The 22,371-nt window shown below is 41.9% G+C and overlaps 1 protein-coding gene across 1 annotated transcript in view; it reads right to left on the reverse strand.

Annotated features, from left to right (window-relative positions):
• The window catches only part of nkd1 (NKD inhibitor of WNT signaling pathway 1), a 37,120-nt gene extending 23,490 nt beyond the window's left edge, over positions 1–13,630 (reverse strand). The window contains exons 1-3 of the mRNA XM_017459315.3: positions 13,472–13,630; positions 13,289–13,321; positions 12,884–13,023 (exon numbers count right to left, since the gene is read on the reverse strand). Coding sequence (XP_017314804.1) covers positions 12,884–13,023; positions 13,289–13,321; positions 13,472–13,496 — 198 coding nt within the window. The 5' untranslated portion in view covers positions 13,497–13,630. The remainder of the gene's footprint in view (positions 1–12,883; positions 13,024–13,288; positions 13,322–13,471) is intronic.
• Positions 13,631–22,371: the final 8,741 nt, after the last annotated feature.

Genomic DNA, 22,371 nt, shown 5'->3' on the forward strand with positions numbered 1-22,371 from the left:
AAGGGGAAAAAAGAACGAAAAAGATTCGACGGCTATGTGCTAGCTTGATTGTTAGCCGCAGTCATTCCCAGTCGCCTAGCAACAGTATCTTAACTTAACTTAAACCCCCTGAACAGTACACGCATTGTGAGTTTGTCTTCATAACTTTCAAAATACAGTAACTTTTAATGTTCGTGCTTCGTTTGAAATATTTTAGAAGTATTAAATACAGCAGGAGAGTAAAAAAAAAAAAAAAAAACAAGCGGTTAGTGAGGACAAGGTTAATTAAACAGACCCACAATATGAACAAGAGGATGAGTGCATAAAAGTGGAACACACATGCACACACACACACACACACACACACACACATACACAAACACATTTGTCTTACTATCCTTCTCAGGATCTTCAATTTGGTCCACATCAAGATATAAAAACATGCTCTCACACACACACACACACACACACACACTACTATACAGATCTCTTCTCCCATCTCTCATTCATCTTCCCCTTCCTCCCCTCTCTCCTCTCCCCTCTCGTACCCTCCTAACCCTCACCTCTCCTCCCCTCTCCTGCCCTCTCATGAGAAACTTTTCGGAGGCCCCCAACTCCAGCCGGGTGCTGCGGTCTCCTCCCTGGGGGCGTTCTCTTTCTCTTCTTTCACAAAAGGAAAACAACAGCCGTGTTCTCTCCATCTTTCGCTCTCCCTCTCCCTCCATCTCTCTCTCACAAAACAGTCAGGTCTCTAGGGAGCACCAAGTAACAATCACACACTCTCACACACACACACACACACACACACACACACATGCTCACTCTCTCTCTCTCTCTCTCTCTCTCTCTCTCTCTCAACTCCAAGCTGATGAGTAGTGAGTTAGAGAGCAGTCCAGACAGAGGAGTGTGAAAGTAAATATGTATGAAGTTGTCTAGAAACTAATTGTACTAAAAGTACAAATGATACAAAGAGGTGGTGAGGACCAAGCGAAAGCTAAACTGTCACGTCCTGAGCTGGAATGGCGAAGATGTAGAAGAGGAAAACGTGAAAGTGAGGAAAAGCAGGCGATAAAAAGACAACATTGAGAGGGAACAGACAAAAGAACGAAGACAAACAAAGAGAACTAAGGGGTCTTTAAAGGAACTGTCTATTTCCAAGCCTCCAGAAATAAAATAAAAAAAAAAACTTTGCTCTAGAAACCAAAGTATGACAAAGTAATAAAATGAAAATAAATAAATATATACGGCGCTATTTAAGTCTTAAAAGAAAGAACGGACGGCACACTCCTATAATTCTCTCGACGATATTTAATAAATAGAGCCGACGACGCTTTTTAAGTCTGACAAATCTTCCTCCAAAATTCTGTAATAACTCAAAACTACTGCCGCGACATGAGACGAAAGCCTGAAAAATCTCCCAGGTCTAAGATTCTGCCAGAGATTTTGTTTTTTCCTTGCTTATACGTTTTTGTAATATTTGCAGGACAGATGTCTTCAACATATCCAAAACCGGGAGCTTGCTGTCACATCAAAGAGAAGAGAGAGCAGTGAGAGTGTCCTCAGGGGGGACCTCAGGGTCCTGTGTCTCACACACACACACGCGCGCGCAAACACGCCATGAAGACCAGAGCAGCTGGAGACCTCATACACCAACACCCACTAAAAATACTGATCTTCCACCTGCCTGCCAAGCGCATGCTAATCAATCACTCACACACACAGACACACACACACGCCCCAATAGACGAGCAGACGACTTTCACGCTGACTAGCTGGCCTTGCTGACTGGAAAGATTAAGCAAAAAAAAAAAAAAAATTGAAAATAAACTCCCTAGATGATGATTTATAATGATACGGTGCAGGCGCATGTCCTACAAGTGGAAACTAGATGAAGTTGTACTTCCCGAATGTTGTCACCGGTCGTCCCAGGTGCCAATACTTTTGCACATTAACATGTGGATGGGGAAGAATCATCGCAATCGTTGCAGAATCGTCCTGGCTTGTCGGCCAGACTGCACGGCGATCTTTAATACTAAATGATGACTGGAGAAAAAAAAAACGTTTGTCCTTTGGTTTTTTTGGGCCAAAATCGCAATTTTATCATAAAATTGAATGATTGGGTTTTTATTCATTTAATCACTCGCGTGTCTGATATTTCGTTCCGTTTCACATTTCCTGCCTGTGGTCCGCTTAAAAAAATCCACATCTTCAATTTAGACTAAATCCCAAACACCTAGCTACATATTCACTCCATGTGCGCACTACATAGTGTACACAGTGTAATGCCGCTGCAGTCTGAAGGAACATCATTTGAATTTGGAATCTCAAGCAATTGTCATTTTTGTTGGATTTTAGAGCAATCTGAGAAAGATTGTATTCAAACCTTTCTCTAGGTTCACTATGAATAAAGTATTGGCAACCTGACTCTCTGTGGTGAGTAAAAATCCCAGGACACTTATGGTAAAAGAGTAGGGGTATAACCCTGGCGAAATCTATCATGGCCCCCTAATAATCCCCATCTCTAACCTGGCTCCTCTCCACTAATAGCTGGTGTGTTGTGGGTGTTCTGGTGCACTATGGCTGCCGTCACATCATCCAGGTGGATGAGGAGATCCCCACCCCCATACTATGTAGAGCCCTTTGAGTGTCTAGAAAAAAGCACTATATAAATGTAACTAACTAACTAACTAACCTTGGCTTTATCTAGGTCACTTGCTGTTAGGCCAAAAAAACTGTCTCATGCTCACATTTGGGAGGAAAAAAATGCACAGATTTTACGTTTACGGACAAAAATTTCACATAGTAAAAGAATTCCTGAGTCTTGGCAGGTTTGGTGACGTGACGGCCGATGAAGTGCTATTGCCACCAAAGGCAGCCAATCACTAAGTTCTGGCAACGATTTTCTAAAAGCTACCAATAGGAAGACGGCTTAGGATCATGCGATAGCTACAAATACGCTAGCGGCAACGCCGAAATGTAAATGAAACGCGCTAACGCACGGAAGTTCGTAGTTACGAGTTGGGAAGTCGTAACTACGACGTCGGAGCGAGACGTCGGCGTACCTTCTCTTAAATAACTTCCAAAAAAATACAGCAAGTTTTTTAACTCTACCAACCCTAGAAAATGAAGAACAAAGAATGCGCGTCAGGTGTGTTTTGTTTTTGATGTTTTTAAAACGTTTCCACGAAGCCGCTGTCAACTTTAACCTTCCGTATGATATACTGTCGTAATTGTACAATTGTGCTATCGTATATTGCAGGAAATTAGCTTGTTTTATTGTAACTGAAAAAGCCTGATAAAGACGTGTTAAGGATTGCATATACCATACGCATAATAAACCAGCTTCTGAGGTTCCATCCATCGATCCCGCCATGTTTTCTTACTGCCACGCCCCCAAGCTCGGACTTAAAGAAAATCCCTAGTTTCCCGCTCGTAATTACGACTTTGTGTTGGCGTTCATGTGCGTTCAAATCGTAAAATGCGATCTTTCCGACACGACCTGAACGCACCGAACGTCCTCATTACCTCAAGCTAACTTTGAAGAATGTATCTGTTTGTTCAACGTCAAATTTTCCTTCATGCGACACCATTTTCTGGAGCACGCCGACTGATGACATAAGCAGAACGTAGTAAATCTTTTTTTTCACACGGAGAACACGTCTCCTATAGAATTCGGACATGATTTTATCAGGCTGAACTCGTACAACGGGGCAATTTGGTATCTAAAAAGAAATCCCACGGTGTAAAAGAGGTTTAATTTACAACGATAATAATATTATTTTGTGGTATAACACTACTGTAGCGTGGAGGCAGTGCTTTATGAGCAGGGTCAGCCTAGGAGAGGACATTTTCAGCACTCAGCCACAGCGAGTCTCAACATCAAACAGATTCCTGACCCTGACTCCCCACTGTCCTTCCCATATAGTCTACAGTTTACAACACCCCCTTTTCAGACCCACACACACACACACACACACACACACACACACAAAACTTGTGCGGTAGAGTCTGTCCAGGCAAACAAGGATGGTGAAAACCATATTTCTTAAGATAGTATAGAAGTAAAAAAAAACAAAAAGAGAAAGAATCAAGAATTAACACCCGAGTCCAATCATCTTCATCTTCGAATAATAAAAATCACACGTTTGCAGAGGTTTCGGTATTTATTCCGAATTGCAAAAAAGGCGATGCCGACGAACAAAACAGCCCCAGAAACCAGACAGCTTGAAAAACAGCGAGGCGGAAAAAAGCGTGCGCCGTCAGCGGGCGCTGCCTCCAACTTTAACACGCAATGAAATATTAAGAGATCTTACAAACGCTTTGTTGAACTCAAAACAAAGCGAATGCTTCCAAATAAATATTTATGGTCAGACGCACATCTTGCTCCGTTTTGTTCTTTCTCCCTCAACACTGTGAAAACCATTAAGCTCACAGGACTTAATAATTTATGTGAAAACACACACACACACACACACACACACACACACACACACAAAACTCTACTTAGTTCAAATTGTTCAAACAGTCCAAGTCTTTCAGCAGGGATCCGTACGCAGCTTTGCCAAATCACTCCGAACCATCTGGCAAGTGCACATGTGTTCCTCAAGGCCTAATCTAATGTTCTCCTAATGTTCTGGACTCTTCATTAGAACCAGTCAATGAGATGGGTTAAATGGACGTCGAGCGTTTGGACGACTCCGTTCCTGTTCCGTCGTGCCGTACAGGATGTATAGATTTAGAAGTTTGGTTACCTGATGAATAACTCAAGACTTCAAGACTCGTAGCTGTAAGAAGTAATGAAGGACTGAGTGTCGTATTATGTGTGCTGTGGGTCAACATGAAAGAGCAAATGTTTTAGTAGACAACCGAAAACAATCGATGAATTAGATGTGCAGTGTGGGTGTGTGGGTTTACCCTGCGACATCCGAAACATACGGCACAATCAACAGAAAAGAACCGAAGGGCATTAAAATGGTGCCGTGACCCTCTACTTGAGGTTCTATCAGATATGACATGTGTCTCTCTCTTCATGTGTCTGTGTGTCTCTATATGTGTATCTCTCCCTTTATGTGTGTCTCTCTCTATCTGTTTCTCGCCATGTCTTTCTCCCAATGTATTTCTCTGTATCTCTGTGTATCTGTGTGTCTTTCCATGTGTGCCTCTCTCTCTATGTCCCTTAGTCTTTTTCTGTCTCTCTCTCTCTCTCTCTCTCTCTCTCTCGCTCCATGTGTGTCTCTCCCTCTTTGTATCTGTGTGTATATGTGTGTCTCTCCATGTGTGCCTCTCTCTCTCCCCATATACTGAATTCTCTCTTTCTGCATGTGTGTCTCTCTCGATGTGTGTATCCCTCTCTCTCTCACCCTCTCTCGCTCCATGTCTCTCTCTCTCTCTCTCGCTCCATGTCTCTCTCTCTCTCTCTCTCTCTCTTGCTCCATGTGTCTCTCTCTATGTGTATCTGTGTGTCTCTCTATGTGTGCCTCTCTCTCCCCAGGCACTGAATCTCTCCGTGTTTCTCATCTCTCCGAGTGTCTCCGCATGCACGTGTCACTCTGTCTCTCTTCATTTGTGTCTCATTCTGTACGTGTCTCTCAACGTACAGTATGTATCCCTCTCTGTGTATCCCTCTGTGTCTCTTTGTCTGTCTCTTTCTGTGTCTCTCTCTCTATGTCTCTGCACACGTACATCCCTCTCTGTGTATCTCTCTCTATATCTCTCGCCATGTGTCACTTTCTTAATGTGTCTACGTGTGTATCCCCTCTGTGTATGTCTCTCTCTCTGTGTCTCTCGGTCGCTCTCTCTACACATGTGTCTTTCTCTCTTACAAAAGATTACCAAGAAAAACGGTAAGGTGATTGTATCTGATTGGCTCCAAAAACACCTCATAGGATAGGGGGGAAAAAAATGGAAGTAGTTCTAACTGTATATAAAACACACGCAAGTAATTATAGAATATTTATTTCACATTTAGACAGGAAGATTTCATTTTGCTATTAATACCTTAACATACGTTATATGGAAGTTTTCTTACAAACGTAGGAACATGTACAAACTGAGAAACCTTGGGAGGTTCTTTCTCTTCATTTTGTCCTAAGGGTGTGCAAACTTTTGCACTCGACTGTAAACAGCTTCAGAGGAAAACAACACGGGATAATCTTTAACCGTATCACAGTAATGATTCTCCACGTCTTTTCTATTTATTACAATGCCCTTCAAAATCACAGAATAGCTGTAATAAAAGCCTGACATCAAAGCGTTCACGGGAAGTTCTGCGAAACGAGCAAGCTTCGGTACTTCGGTATCTAATCACTCAGAATACAATAAAGCTTCCGTTGCCAAAAAATGATCGCCTTTGTTTTATAACAGCGGGCCTCGTCCTGGCATTTATATCAATATACTTCCAAAAGCAACGACAATAACAAGGGACTTTTATCTGTCTACTTCAGATATGGCTGCCCCATCATGTCGCCATTCACCACAATGTGCTTTTTTTCCCCTTCCTGTTTCCTGTATATCCGAGGCTACATCCACATTAATCCAGATCCAGTTTTATGTTTTGGCCTTCAGTCCACGCTCTCCCAAGCGGATAAATTTGAAAACGCAGTGTTTGCGTTGTCTGAGCAAGCAGAGATGTTCAAAAACAAGACGTCACTTGCATCGACATAGAATCCATAGCGAACTGGAAGAACTTGCGAAACATCAGAGATTCCTTTCTTTTCCTCTTTCGCTAGACATTCATCTCCATTTTTATCAATCTGCATCCTCTTGGGAGCAGTCCTCTGTTAAAATGGTTCCTCGAGGGTTCTTCAAAGTTGAATGGTTCAAGCCTTGCTTGAGGAGTTCCATCCTCTTGGAACATGGTAGGATCAGGAAGACTTCTCCGTTAAAGGTTTCCATATGGAACCTTTAATAGTTCCCCAAGCGTGAGAAATCAAAAACCAATATTCTGACAGGATCTCGTTCAATGGATATTCACGTCCATTTTCATCAGCCCGGGTTCTCTTGGGAGTAGTCCACTGTCAGAACAAAAAAGGTTCCTCGAGGGTTTTTATAATGGTTAGAGATTGCAAAAGGGGTTGTATCCACTTGGAACACGGTGTGAAAGGAAGACCATCCATTGCAGATTTGACTTCTCTTGGGAGTTAGAAAACAGGCACCTCAAGGATATTTATAATGGTTAATGGTTTGGGATTTCTAAAAGGGTTCCATCCTTTTGGAAACTGGCATGAATGAAGACCCAGCATTGTAGATTTCTACATGACAGCTTTAATAGTTCCCACAGCAGTACAATCCAAGAACCTGCATTCCGACAAATTTATTTTATTGGCTATTAATCTCCATTTTCATCTATTTGACTTTTCTTGGGAGTAGTCGACGGTTAGAAATAGGCTTTCTCATGGGTTCATTTACTGGGTACTCGTTTGAGAGCTCTAAAGTGGTTCAAAAGAGGACCTGTTTTGAAAGGAAGACCCTCCCTTGTCATTTTCTACATAAAACCAAGAACCCGTATTATGACTAATCTTTCCCTGGCCGTTCATCTCCGATTTCATTAATCTGGTTTCTCTTGGGAGTAATACATTGTTGTTCCTCAACGGTTCCTCCATCCATCCATCCCTTTTCCATATCCCATTTCCAGGGGAACCTGGAGCCTATCCCAGGGAACTCTGGGCAGAAAGTGTGGGACACCTTAGACGGGGTGCCAACTCATCGCAGGGCACAGTCGCACACACATTCACACCCTATGGACAATTTCGAAATGCCAATCAGCCTACCATGCATGTCTTTGGACTGGGGGAGGAAAACGGTCTACCAGGGAGAGCATGCAAGCTCCGTTCACACACGGCAAAGGTTGGATTTGAACCCCCGGTGCCGGAAGTAGCGAGGCAAATGTTCTAACCAATAAGCCACCGTGCCCCCAACACCCCGCCACAAGGGTTCTTATAATGGCTAATGCTTCACAATTTCTAAAGAAGTTCTGGTAGCTTGGAGCATGTTATTAAAGAAAGCCTTTCCATTGTAAGTTTGCATGTAAATCCTTTAAGAGTCCCTTCAGTTGGGCTTGTATTCCAACAAATCTTTCATCCTTCATTGGATAGATCCATTTTCTGGCTTCTGGCTTCTCAATTGAGCTTTCTAAAGGAGTTCAATCTAGTCAATGCCTTTTGCAAAAAGGAAACCCCTTAGTTGGCAGGTTCTACGTAGCGGGGTAGCGGATGTGGCAATATTGAAAGACATTTGTATGGATCACGATATATATGTCTACTACCAAACTGCCACTAAAACAGTAGTGCATGTAAAGTTTGATGACTTCAGTGACACTGAAGACAGCAGCTGCTGCCAGCATCTGTAATTGGTAAAAACATCATTTATAAACAAGTAAGTCTATTGTGACCGTTTATCGTGCCATCAGTATTATATCGCGATATCACCCAGCCCTACTGCATAGAACTTTCTAGGGTTTCCCTCACACAGCCAAACAAAAGATCGCTTTAAGGACTGGAAGAACGCACCTACTTTCCAGGCAGGAATAATCATAGCCGTAGAGACAGTCAGAACAACATTTCTGCCTGCCATGTCTTTTAGACATTCATGGGATTAAATTACACAAAAAACCTAAGCCAAGCAGGACGCTGCTCAAAATAAAGCCGTTAGAAGAAATGCTGCTTTCTATATACGACAGCTCTTACTGAAAAATGCTGACTACATGGCCGTACGGACGAATAGTGACATTTTCAAGTGCCATAATACGAACGTCCTGTCTGTTATCAGCACTATGGTCTGATATACTCGCTCCGTGTTTAGCTGGGTCATAAACATGCAGCGGTTTCTGTCAGAAAGAGGTGGAAGGATATTTGCATGTGTGTTAAAATTTTTTTTAAAAAAGCCTGCAAAGTGGCCCGCGTTTTTCAAGTGGACTTTTTAAGAGAGGTCTGACGGATCTCTCCCTATCCCACCACCTCAACTCCCCCCCCCCCCCCCCCCCCCCCACGTACCCCCCACCCCCTTTCGCGTTCTCAAAAACTCTTTTGAGACATGGCGAACCCGCGACCCAAAAAGAGGCTTACGCTTCCTCAGAAGTGCTTCCAGAGCATTACGGCTCTTCTCAAAAAGCGACGTTCTTGTGTGTTTACCAGGATGCCAAATCACAGACAGGCTCGCGCGCCCTCCCTTCCCTTCCCCTCCTCCTTCACTCGGGTGCACAATGCACCCCTGTCACCAGCCTGTCATGCTTTCAAGCCCACCGTGATCCATCGCTTTCCGTAGAGCACCGTGTCTGTTCTGAACCTTGACACATTCTTTCCTCTGTTGCTTAAATAAACCGTTTCAGCCTCGTGGATCTGACAGGGAAAAAAGTCAACTTCACCTTTCGTCTAAACACAGAGGCATTTTACCCACCGCCTTGGGTATGTCCGAATATTTTCACGTGCTACCCCCCCCACCCCTTTTTAGCAAAAAAACCACCGCCTGTCAGGTAAACAGACCGGACCTTTGTAAATCTCTTCAACAAATGTCTCACGTCCCATCATTCTCATGAATATGGTTGACTGCTTTCATGGAAACAATAAAAAAAAAGAAACTTTGGTGTGAAGCCCCCCCCCCCCCCCCCCCCCCCCCCCGACTCTTCCTTTTAGAAAAAAAAAAAAAAAAAAAAGATTTCCTGTCAGGTGCAAATAGACTGCGGTCCTTTGTAAAACTCCAAACTTGATGCTTCCCATCATTCTCAGGAATGCATCAGACTACTTTGAAATGTTTATTTTATTTATTTATTTTTTTTAAAAATGCACACCCCTAACTTTGGTGTGACGTTCTTTTTTTTTCCTTCCCATCATCTCTTCCTAGAGAAAAAAAATCATTTCACGACAACTCCACCGTCATCCTTCGTCTAAACACGGAGACATTTTTCCTCAAGCAGAGCACACCTCGGGTACGTCCGACTACTTTCATGCCATCTTTTTTTTTTTTTCCTCTCCTCTTTTCAGAAAAAAATATGATCGTCTGTCAGGACCAAGCGGGTGTTGGATATTTTTTTTTTTTTTTGTAAAACTCAAACGGACGTCTCAGATCTCATCTCATCATTTTCATGTTCATCTCAATGTTCATTGCAAACCATAAACAAAACTTTGCTGTGAAGGTTTCCCTTCCATTTAGTCAAAAATTACAAAATAAATAAATAACAATCGTAACAAAAACAACAGGGTTCCGGCACCGTCGGTGCTTGGACCCCTAAGAATGATTTCCTGTCAAGTGCAAATACTCTGCTCCTTTGTAATATTCCGAACTTGATGTTTCATATCACTTTTACGAATGCGTCAGACTATTTTTTTTGTTTTAAAGAATGCGTCATCGTCATTTTTTCTTCCTCTCTTCCTTTTTAGCAAAAAAATTTTTTTTTTTTAAATTCTGCTTGTCAGGTGCAAACACACTCCACTCTGGACCTTTTGTTAAAATCTCTGGACCAGACATTTCCCCTCCCATCATTCACAGGAATAAACATTTTTAAAACAAAAACTTCCCGGCTCTACCTCAGGCTTCAAAGGGAGTGTTTGCAATTGTAGAGAGCCCGTTGGCAGGCGTTTTAAAAGCCATTCATTAGTGGGTGTGTGGATTCAAAAAAAAAAAAAAAAAAAAAAAAAAACTTCTCCCATCTCAGCTCAACATAACGGTTCTGCCTTTTGTAGTTAGGCTCGGGCCGCGAAACAAAGCGTCTTTTTCTTTCTTTCCTGTGTGTGTTCCCAGCTTGCTGCGCGACACACACTCAGTATTGTTCTTGATTATCGAAAGCACAATGCCAAGATCATTTTCCAAGCGCAGGAACCCATTAAAGGAGGGGGGAAGGGGGGGAGGGGGGTGGGGGCGCGTCAGGGTTTGGGAGGGTGGGGGAAACGGGGTGGTCTTTAAGTCGGCCAAGTCACAGAACATGGCGAAGCCGGGAAACGATTAAGAATAACGACAGGAATATTTACACCAGATTACACTCACACTGTCTAATATAACAGCAGCATGAAAGTTCTTTCTGAATGATGGCTCGGAGGAACCGTTTCGAGTTCCCTGAAAGACTTTTCCTAAAACACACATCATGTGAACCTGCGTGGTGTGAAACGAATTCTTCAGTTTTTGTTGCACCAACAAGAACGGTTAAGGAATCCTTGGGAAAGAAATACGAGATTTACGCAAGAGATGAAATCCCCGAAGACATGGCTAGTGTACTCGCGACCGGATTATAGAGTAAATAAATAATACGTCGTTATTTTCAACCTAATAAGTCGATGTTTCAGGACATGATGTGATTATTTCGACTTGCTTCTTGTTATTTGAACATATTTCTCACTCATGATCGATCGTGAGACGCATAGGCATGAGCGTGTGTTTAAAAAAAAGAACGAATTCCACTTAATTAACGTCTGGAAAACGGATTATGGAATGATAAGCTAATATTCCTCTTATTGATAGACTGTACAGTATTAATTATGATAAGTTGAGATGATTACATATTAAGGCGAAATAATGACTAGCTTCAAAACAACGTGGTGTTAAAATGAACTAATGAGATATTTAAGTTAAAATACCCGCATAGCATCTTGAAATTATGGGCTATTACATACTAAATAGAGGAATATCTTGGAATAATGAATATTTCGGTCGAAATAACGTGATCAGATTTATACAGCAGCATAATATCTTGGAATCGCTAGTGGCTAATTTGATATAACAAGTTATTAAGTCAAATTAACAAGTTATTCAGTCAAAAATAATTCTATATTAGCTCAAAATACCGAGTTATTATGTCTAATTATGACATATCATTATTTTCGACTTCATAGCTCGTTTTCTTTACTTAATAACTAATTATTTTTCACGTAGTAACTTGTTAGACTTAATAACTTAAGGTTTAATAACTCATTTCGACTTAATAACTTGCTATTTCGACTTAATAACACATTTACTTTACTTAATAACTCATTATGTCGACGTCATAACTTATTAGACTTAATAACTAGCTATGTTGACTTAATGACTTGTTATTTTCGACATAACTTGTCGAATTTTTGACTTAATAACTTGTCATTTTCGACTTAATATATGATTATACGATATATCATACCGTTAATTGACTTCATAACTCGTTTTTCTTTACTTAATAACTCGTTACTTTTGACGCAATCGCTTGTTAGACTTAATAATCAGCCATTTTGACTTAATATATCATTATTTTCAACTTAATCACTCGTTTTCTTGACTTAATCGTTCATTATTGTGACTTAATTCCTTGTCATTTTGACTAAATAAAGTCAAAAGTGACAAGTTATTAAGTCGAAATAGCTAGGTATTAAGTCTAACAAGCTACTGCGTCAAAATAATGAGGTATTGAGTAAGGGAATCGTTTTATGGAGTCCAAAAATAATGATATATTAAGCCAAACTAACAAGTTATTAAGTCGAAATAAAGATGTGTTAAGTCGAAATGAGTCATTAAACCTTAGAAGTTATCACGTCAAAATAACGAGTCATTAACTCAAGAAAACGAGTCATTAAGTCGAAAATAATGATATATTAAGTCGAAATAACAAGTTCTTACGTCACAATGTGTTATTAAGTCGAAATAACAATGCATACCGAGTTATTAAGTGAAAATAACGATACATTGACGCACTGATACATCAAAGCGCCGCAATGTGAAGTGCGGTGGGGCCACGCACGCGCCAGGAAAGCGGACAAGCAACGCACAAAACACGCAAACGCAAATATATATATATACTTTTATATATAATAATAATAATAATAATAATAATAATAATAATAATAATAATAATAATAATAATAATGAAGAGAAAGAAAAACCCCACACACGTTTTGACACGTGCATGCACCAGGACACGAGGCACGAGGCAGGCAGACAGGGTTCTTACCCTCGCTGATGCCCCGCAGGTACTTTTCTGTGGACAGTCCTGCTGTTCCAGACGAGCGCTCGTGCAGTAATACTTCTGCTTAACCAACCAGTCGTCCAGTCCTTTTCTCGCCAAGCAGGCATTCACTACAAAACTATCACCTACCACGAACAGCAAGGAAACTGCATTTAACACGGGATTGCACAATAAGATCATTTAAAAAAAAAAAAAAAGAAGAAGAATAAACATAATAAAGTCTCCAAACTTGTGGTTCGGTTTGCGCCAAAATGAAGCGCGTGGGGGACTTGATTTAAATATACAAATAAATAAATAAATAAATAAATAAATCAGCTCTACTGCGTGGTTCTTAATGAATTAATAACCAAATCTCTTTCATATTCATGCAACTGAAAGGCAGTCACTCACCTTCCGGGCTTTCCCTCGGTTTACAGATTGCAGCTATTGGCAGGAGAAAGGCACGGGAGAGTGGGGTGTGTGTGGGGGGTGTGGGGGACATGGGGGAAACGGGGTTAGTGGATAGAAGTACAATAAGAAAAGCGCTCCATAAAAATCAAGAAAATAAAAAACGCATGAAAATCAAACCCTTACCATGTTTGGAGTGGAGTTTACCCATTTCTCCGCATCAGACTGCAGGAATAAAACATCAGATCGGGTGTAATCCAACAAAAAAAAAAACCAAAGCGTGATTCCGATCCCCGATCAGACCGAAACGCGCGCGTGGTTACATCCGACACAGAGCCAGAGCGCGAGTGGAGCTTTGATCCCCCTCACGCGCGCATTCTCCCTCCCAGCCCCCGCCCACTACGGCCCCACGGGTTGCCAAATTCACTCCATTGTTGATCCTCCTGATCAGAGAGTCGCCCTGAACCCCGACAATGGCCAGTAAGCCCCAGGATGGACAATCAGTGTCAGTTGATGTAACTGACAAGGTGTGTGTCCACGATACAATGATAATCAGTGTGTCCGTCAACTGTGCGTCTTTAAAGTCTAAAACTGTTGGTTTATTAAGGAAGCATTGGGAAGCAATGTTGTCACCTCACAGGTTCAAAACCCGAGCTCAAGTTGGTCTCTGTATAGTGTTTATCAAGTTTCACCTGAACATCTTTTAGGTTCTTCAGGCTCCTCCCATCTCCCATTCAGGTAGCGGATTAGCTATGCTAAATTGCTCTTCGGTGTATGCAATGCCCCATTCGTGTTCCTCAGAAAGCGGTTAGTGAAGATGAATGAATGAACATAGTAAACACGTCCACTATACTCCCGTGTTCATCAGCATGACCTTTCTTTGTACCAGTGATGGCTCGGTCCCGCCCACAAAATCTTACAATCGGACTACGCCCACACTTTTATTGTTGGGTCCCACAGGATCCCGGTCCTGACGCACACCACTGCTTCTAACCACGAAAGTGTTCCTTTTAGATAGAACCACTTGATCGTGTTTTTTTTTTTTTTTTCATGTTTAAAGTATGAGCGCATTGAGAACAATGCTAGGTAAAGTTGCAACTTGTAATTCCTCGCCTACAAACAATAAAAGCCACAGAAAACGCCCCATCGGCTTGAAATTTCAACTCGTCAACTTGAGGTAGTCTTTTCAATTTGCCGTAGTAATGTCAAATCAACATGGCCGCCCACGCTGGGAAAAGTGTGACGTTCTTCTTCTCTACTTTTAAATGAATTTAAAGCAGTATTTGGTTTAGATCAGTTCATATACACTACAGACACAGCGCTTGGTTGAATCTATAACACTGACTATACTAATCACTGTTTTGAGAATCATCAACATTAGAGTTAGCACGTTATCGCTAAAGGTTAGCCAGCTAGCTTGTCGCTCATGCTAGTCACTATTGTCCACAGAATCAATAGTCAGTCAGGCCTGGAACTCTAAAAGTGTGCTTAAACTAGCTTTTCATGGGCTTCTGAAAGAACAAACAAAAGATGTGCTTTCGGAAAATGTTTCGCTTTGTTTTTTCCTACTCTGCACATCGAACGTTCTGAGGTTGGAAATGACGTCATTACAACTCCGGAATTACTACGAATGAAGCATGAGAATGCTGGGATGAGCACAAAACAAAATTCATGCCACATGAAGCCATGATGACAGCGGTGTTACGTCCAATAAGATGTCACCTGAGCGTCAGTACTGTGCTGAGAACGTTCCAGCACTGAATAAACATCTGTCAGCAGCAGTCCCAGGTGGTTCGGTGCCCACTGATGGATGGGGTAAAATGTGGGTGACAGAGTGGGGATGATAAAGTCGTTAACTGTAAATCTACAAAATTCGCCTCTATGGAAGCTGATCCTAAAGGGGCTACTGAGTGTACTGGCTGTATAAAGATAACCAGTCCAGTATGTAAACATAGAGATATATGGGATTATCATCAATCTGGCAACATCCGTGTCTCAGTTCAGAGCGCAGAGGAGGCGCTTACTCAAAGTGTTTTATTGGACCGAGGCGGTGCATGAAAGCGAGCCGGGTGTCTTTCAGAGTCTCAGTATCTACAACACAACACGACGCAACGCCATGTTCAGTCCAAACCAAATAGAAAATGAATAGTCATGTGTTAAGCCTCTCGGTAAAGCATGGACGAGATCTGCAGTTGAAGGCGGGTCAGTTCAGTGGTCCATTAAACCCCAAAAGTGTTGGGAAAAGTCAAGCAAAGCATTAGAGGAAAATTCCACCATGTACTTTAAATGTTTTGATTGAAATATTTGTGATGGGGGGCGGAGACACCAAACAATAGAAACCCTCATAGAATTTGTAATGGTTTTAATGGTTATAATGGGAACTGTAATGGTCCCTACGGGTCTCTAAGGGTCATTTGTCGCCTTATATTAGTGGCATGATGGTAATGGTTTAATGGTAATGGTTTTAATGGTTAGCTGATGGTCTGTAATGATATTTGTAGTGGAAACCATTAAAAGTTGTGTGCTGGTTTTGTTTGTTTGTTTGTTTGTTTGTTTGTTTGTTTCCAGCAGGGTGTTTAGTGATTATGGTGTTAGTTTGTTGCTTGGTGCCGCCTTTGCATTATTTCCTGTGAGAAGTTAGTGGTTGTGCGCCGCTGTGAACGTTTTTATTTTAATCTACTCAGACTTCCAGAAAATCGTCATCGGCTGGTTTTGGTCGCAACGGGACTTTAATCGTTCGTCACATTATGGCTTCCTAAAAATCAAAGAATTCTTTTTACGATGTTTGTTGTTTTGTCTACGACGGCAAAATTGGACCAGAAATGACGTAGAGCTAACATAGGTTTATTTCAGTCAGCTGAGCAGATTAGCACAAATAGATGACAACACACACACACACACACACACACACACACACACACACCCTGAGAGACTGCTTCTACAGACCTCAGACCTCCTGTCACTCCAAACAGTAGACCTGACTTAGAGATAAAAAAGGAGGCTGGTGACATGTGAGCATAGATTACACACCGTACCTGTCTGTCTGATCTGTTGTGCATCATCGTGTCTGTCTGGATCGTCTGACGTGTGTATTAGCAGCATTAGCAGTAGCAATCTACAGCACATCAGATAGTGTTTGAAATAGGTCAGAAATATGGTCGCGTTACTGCAAATTCATATAAAAAGTTGCTCAAACGGTCGTGAGGTATTAAAGAGATTCGTTTTTCAATTCCTTAAAAATTTCCAATTACAAGACAGGCAATACATTTATGTTTATCAAGGAGACACCTACGACATTCAGTACACTGGTAGTAAAGACATACTTAATCCTTTTTTAGTCTATCTACTCTAGCTGGAGTTTATCTGTGTCTTTACCATTTACTGGAAAAATGACAAAATGACATGTTTACTCAAGACGTACTTATAATAGTGACCTGAGGGCAGTCGTTGGAACAGTTCGTAATCGTTAATGCACCAAGACTCAATTACACCATCACTGCCACCATTGATTACAATACATTATGAAGTATATGTTGAGTGTCTCGTACCTGCGATACCAAGCCTTCTGCTCTTCTGCTCTAGTGTTTACGGTCATGTGGAGCGGCTGTGGCTCAGGTGGTAGACTCGGGTTGTACACTCATCGTAGGGTTCGTCTCCCGGCCCACGTGAATTCACATCCCGAAGTGTCCTTGGGAAAGACACTGAACCCCAAGTTGCTCCCGGTGCCAAGCTAGATGGCAAACTAGCTGCCATGGCATCTCTGCTACCATTGGTGTGTGAGTGAATGGGTGAATGAGACACAGTGTAAAGCGCTTTGGAACCACTAAAAGTGCTATATAAGTGCAGCTCATTTACCATTTACCATGACTATGCTTCTGATTGTTGGTTGATGTCTTTGTCTTTTGCCCAACTCACTCTGTTTGCTAACTTCTGCCTGTTTCCTGACTCATTCTGTTTTATGTTTCGGATTTGTCTGCCCGTTCGAAAATAAACACTCTTAACCTGCAGCTGTCCCCGTCTCTGCCACATGACATCCATCCATCCATCCATCCATTTTCCATACCGCTTATCCTGCACAGAGTTGAAGTGGAGCCTTGAGCCTATCCCAGGGAACAATTTCGGAAATTCCAATCAGCCTATAATGCGTGTCTTTGGACTGGGGAAGGAAACCGGAGTACCCGGAGGAAACCCCCGAAGCACAGGGAGAACATGCACATGAACACACACACACACACACACACACACTCATACAGGGCAGAGGCAGGATTCGAACCCCCAACCCCGGCGGTGCGCACGTGATTATACCTCCTCTCAGCCATACAACGAACACACTCATTGCGCCCCGTGAAAACATGCGTGTGTCATGATTAGTGTGTTTTTATGCCAACCATTGCTTATATGTCAACACATTATTGCACAGCTTTAACACAGATTTGTTATTGTACCCCTACATACACACCAAGACCGGGAACAGCCGGCCTGTCTCTGACACACTTCCTGTGCTTTGATGCAGGCAGCAGAGAGATGGCTTTTCCCATCAGTTGCTTTCGTGCCTGTATATGGGGAAAGCAAGAGAAGTGTAAACACGTTTAAGTGTGAATGAAATCGGAAAGGACATAGATTAGCTCTAATTACATCTGATGATGAGCAAACATATGTAGATCTCACCCTCTGTCATTGCCCCGATCATACCAATATACTGCCCCGATCAAACCAATATACTGCCCCGATCATACCAATATACTTCCCTACTCACACCAATATACTGCCCCGATCATACTAATATACTGCCCCAATCATACCAATATACTGCAACGATCAAACCAATATATTTCCCTACTCACACCAATATACTGCCCCGATCAAACCAATATACTGCCCCGATCATACCAATATACTTCTCTACTCACACCAATATACTGCCCCGATCATACCAATATACTGCCCCAATCATACCAATATACTGCACCGATCAAACCAATATATTTCCCTACTCACACCAATATACTGCCCCGATCAAACCAATATACTGCCCCGATCATACCAATATACTTCTCTACTCACACCAATATACTGCCCCGATCATACCAATATACTGCCCCGATCATACCAATATACTGCACCGATCAAACCAATATATTTCCCTACTCACACCAATATACTGCCCCGATCAAACCAATATACTGCCCCGATCATACCAATATACTTCTATACTCACACCAATATACTGCCCCGATCATACCAATATACTGCCCCGATCATACCAATATACTGCCCCGATCATACCAATATACTGCACCGATCAAACCAATATATTTCCCTACTCACACCAATATACTGCCCCGATCAAACCAATATACTGCCCCGATCATACCAATATACTTCTCTACTCACACCAATATACTGCCCCGATCATACCAATATACTGCCACGATCATACCAATATACTGCCCCGATCATACCAATATACTTCCCTACTCACACCAATATACTGCCCCGATCATACCAATATTCTGCCCAGATCATACCAATATACTGCCCCAATCATACCAATATACTGCCCCGATCAAACCAATATACTGCCCCAATCATACCAATATACTTCCCTACTCACACCAATAAACTGCCCCGATCATACCAATATACTGCCCCGATCTTACCAATATACTGCACCGATCATACCAATATACTGCCCCGATCATACCAATATACTTCCCTACTCACACCAATATACTGCCCCAATCATACCAATATACTGCCCCGATCATACCAATATACTGCCCCGATCAAACCAATATACTGCCCCGATCATACCAATATACTGCCCTGATCATACCAATATACTTCCCTACTCACACTAATATACTGCCCCGATCATACCAATATACTGCCCCGATCATAACAATATACTGCCCCAATCAAACCCAATATACTGCCCCGATCATACCAATATACTGCACCGATCAAACCAATATACTGCCCCAATCATACCAATATACTTCCCTACTCACACCAATATACTGCCCCGATCATACCAATATACTGCCCCGATCATACCAATATACGGCCCTGATCATACCAATATACTGCCCCGATCATACCAATATACTGCCCCGATCATACCAATATACTGCCCCGATCATACCAATATACTGCCCCAATCATACCAATATACTGCCCCGATCAAACCAATATACTGCCCCAATCATACCAATATACTTCCCTACTAACACTAATATACTGCCCCGATCATACCAATATACTGCCCCGATCATACCAATATACTTCCCTACTCACACTAATATACTGCCCCAATCATACCAATATACTGCCCCAATCATACCAATATACTGCCCCAGTCAAACCAATATACTGCCCCGATCATACCAATATATTTCCCTACTCACAGCAATATATTGCCCGGATCATACTAATATACTGCCCCAATCATACCAATATACTGCACCGATCATACCAATATATTTCCCTACTCATCCCCATATACTGCCCCAATCATACCAATATACTCCCCCAATCATACCAATATACTCTCACAATCATACCAATATATTGCACAACTCCTACCAATATACTGCCCTAATCATAAAAATATACTGCCCCGATCATACCAATATACTGCCCCAATCATAAAAATATACTTCCCCGATCATACCAATATACTGCCCCAATCATAAAAATATACTGCCCTGATCATACCAATATACTGCCCCGATCATACCAATATACTCCACAACTCCTATGAATATACTGCCCAACTCCTACCAATATACTGCCCCGATAATAAAAATATACTGCCCCGATGGTACCAATATATTCTCCAACTCCTACCAAAATACTGCCCCACTCAAACCAAAATACTGCCCCACAGGTCATAATATACTGCCTGATAAGAAGTATATTATGGTAAGAATGGTTCTGGAATAGTGCCCGAAGCCCAAGGGAACCAATGTACTGCCCCAAAGGTTATAATTATACTGCCCCAATAGTACATTGGTCCCAATATAATGCCACAATGGTAAAAATACTGTATACCTCCCCACTAGTATCCATGGTTCAAATACACTGCCCCGGTGGTAACCGAGGTATTAATGTGCTGGACCAATGCTACCAAAATACTTCACCAATGGTATTAATAGTACCAATATGCTGTCCCCATGACTCCAGTGGTCCAAATATACTACCCCAATGGTTACAGTCCTAATGGTACCAGTTATACCAAAATGCTGCCTAATTAGTACCTACAGTCCCAGTAATACTGTTCTTAAGCTAACATGTTATCTTATACAAACATTTTGCACATGATGTCTATAAAGCAAGATCACACCTGATCCAACTCTTCAGCTGTTTGAAGACCAAGACTGATTGATCAGGTGGGCTACTGCTTCGTCGGAATGAAACCCTGAAGCTAAACTGATCCCTTGCGTGTAAAATTAGACATCCAAAGAACCTTCAACACTACTGTTTATTTTTCATGTAACAATGGAAGACAGAGAAATATATATAGAAAGAGAGAGAGAGAGAGAGAGAGAGAGAGAGACAGAGAGAGAGAGAGAGCGAGAGAGCAGCTGCAGAAATGCTTGCAGGGCATGTGACTGTTGTCTCACTTCCTGCAGGACAAAGGCAGGTCATGTGCGCGTGAGAGTGGACAGGGGCAACTGCAATACAGCTGACACTGGAGACTCCTTCCATAAACGTTAAATAAACATCTTCTTACAGAAAAACTTTACAATATCCATGTTTATTTGTTTTCCTTTGTTAAATAGCATGTTTTTAAATCCATTTAGTATTAGTCTCCGATTACAAGTGGTGTCGACCATATCAGTCGCTGTGAACGAGTCGTCGCTATAGAAACGAGAGCACAGGGCACGAGCACATGAACATAAAACTTGTCATCGGTGCTAGTATAGAAATGTAATCGACAATATTTAGTTGAACTGCTTTCTGTCGTACGCCAAAAGTTTAGCCATTCATCTTACTCCATAAAATATGGTTTGAAAATAAGAATAAGAATAAGAATAAGAAGAATGTGGGTCATGAATCATTTTCTGAATTAGAATCTTTTTTTTTTTCCAGATGATTCCTTGCTTCCTAGCTGGAAGCTTAGCTTGTGTTTATTGGCCTTGTAGTGTAAAATGAGAGGAAAACTTACATTTAAGAATTCTGTTTCATGTCCTAAGAAGCCAGACGCACACACAGCTAGTAGCATTCAGCATCCCCGAGTCTGTTAAATGTGTTTACCCCTTTATTGAATGAAACACACACACACACACACACACACACACACACACACACACACACACACACACACACACACACAGGCTTCAGCAGGACTCAGTCAAATCTGATATTTCGTTTTGCGCACGCAGTATTTGATGTGTCCGATCTTTTCTTTGAAGTCTAAGACATGAAATCGGATCGAGTCTAGACCACTTGGATTCACATGAACTTCAGTGAACAAACACAAGCTGGTAGGTTATCAAAGCTCGAAGGTCCGGTGAAGTAGAAAAAAAAAAAAGAGGGTCTTCAAAAACATTTCTTTGAAGATTTCAAAATTAAGCCAGATTAAAATGTCCATTAGAGGAAGAGACAAGTACTGTAGACTCGAGCTGTGTTCAGTCCTGGAGGCACTTTCCTTTGAATGCACGTGTGCCATGGGACCACATTTCAACTGAAGAGGAACTTTAGCCAGCATCGTATTCGGGACACTGATGTCATCATGTCAGCCTAGCTTCTGGAAATATTAAGAAAAAGAAGAATTTGTTGGATTTATAGGGGGGTACAGTGGATTAGTGGTTAGCACGTTTGCCTCGCACTTCCAGGGTTGGGGGTTTGAATCCCGCGTCCATCCTGCGTGCACGGAGCTTGAGGGAGTGATAGCTCATCGGTGGCTAAGACGTTGGACTTCTGATCAGAAGGCTGCGAGTTCAAATCCCAACACTGCCAAGCTTCCACTGTTGGGCTTTTGAGCAAGGCCCTTAACCCTCAACTGCTCAGTTGTATAAATGAGGTAATGGATAAGGGCGTCTGCCAAATGTAATGTAATGTGGTTTTGTTGGTTCCTCCGG

The sequence above is a fragment of the Ictalurus punctatus genome, chromosome 27 (assembly GCF_001660625.3).
Source record: "Ictalurus punctatus breed USDA103 chromosome 27, Coco_2.0, whole genome shotgun sequence".
In the NCBI taxonomy this organism is placed as follows: domain Eukaryota; kingdom Metazoa; phylum Chordata; class Actinopteri; order Siluriformes; family Ictaluridae; genus Ictalurus; species Ictalurus punctatus.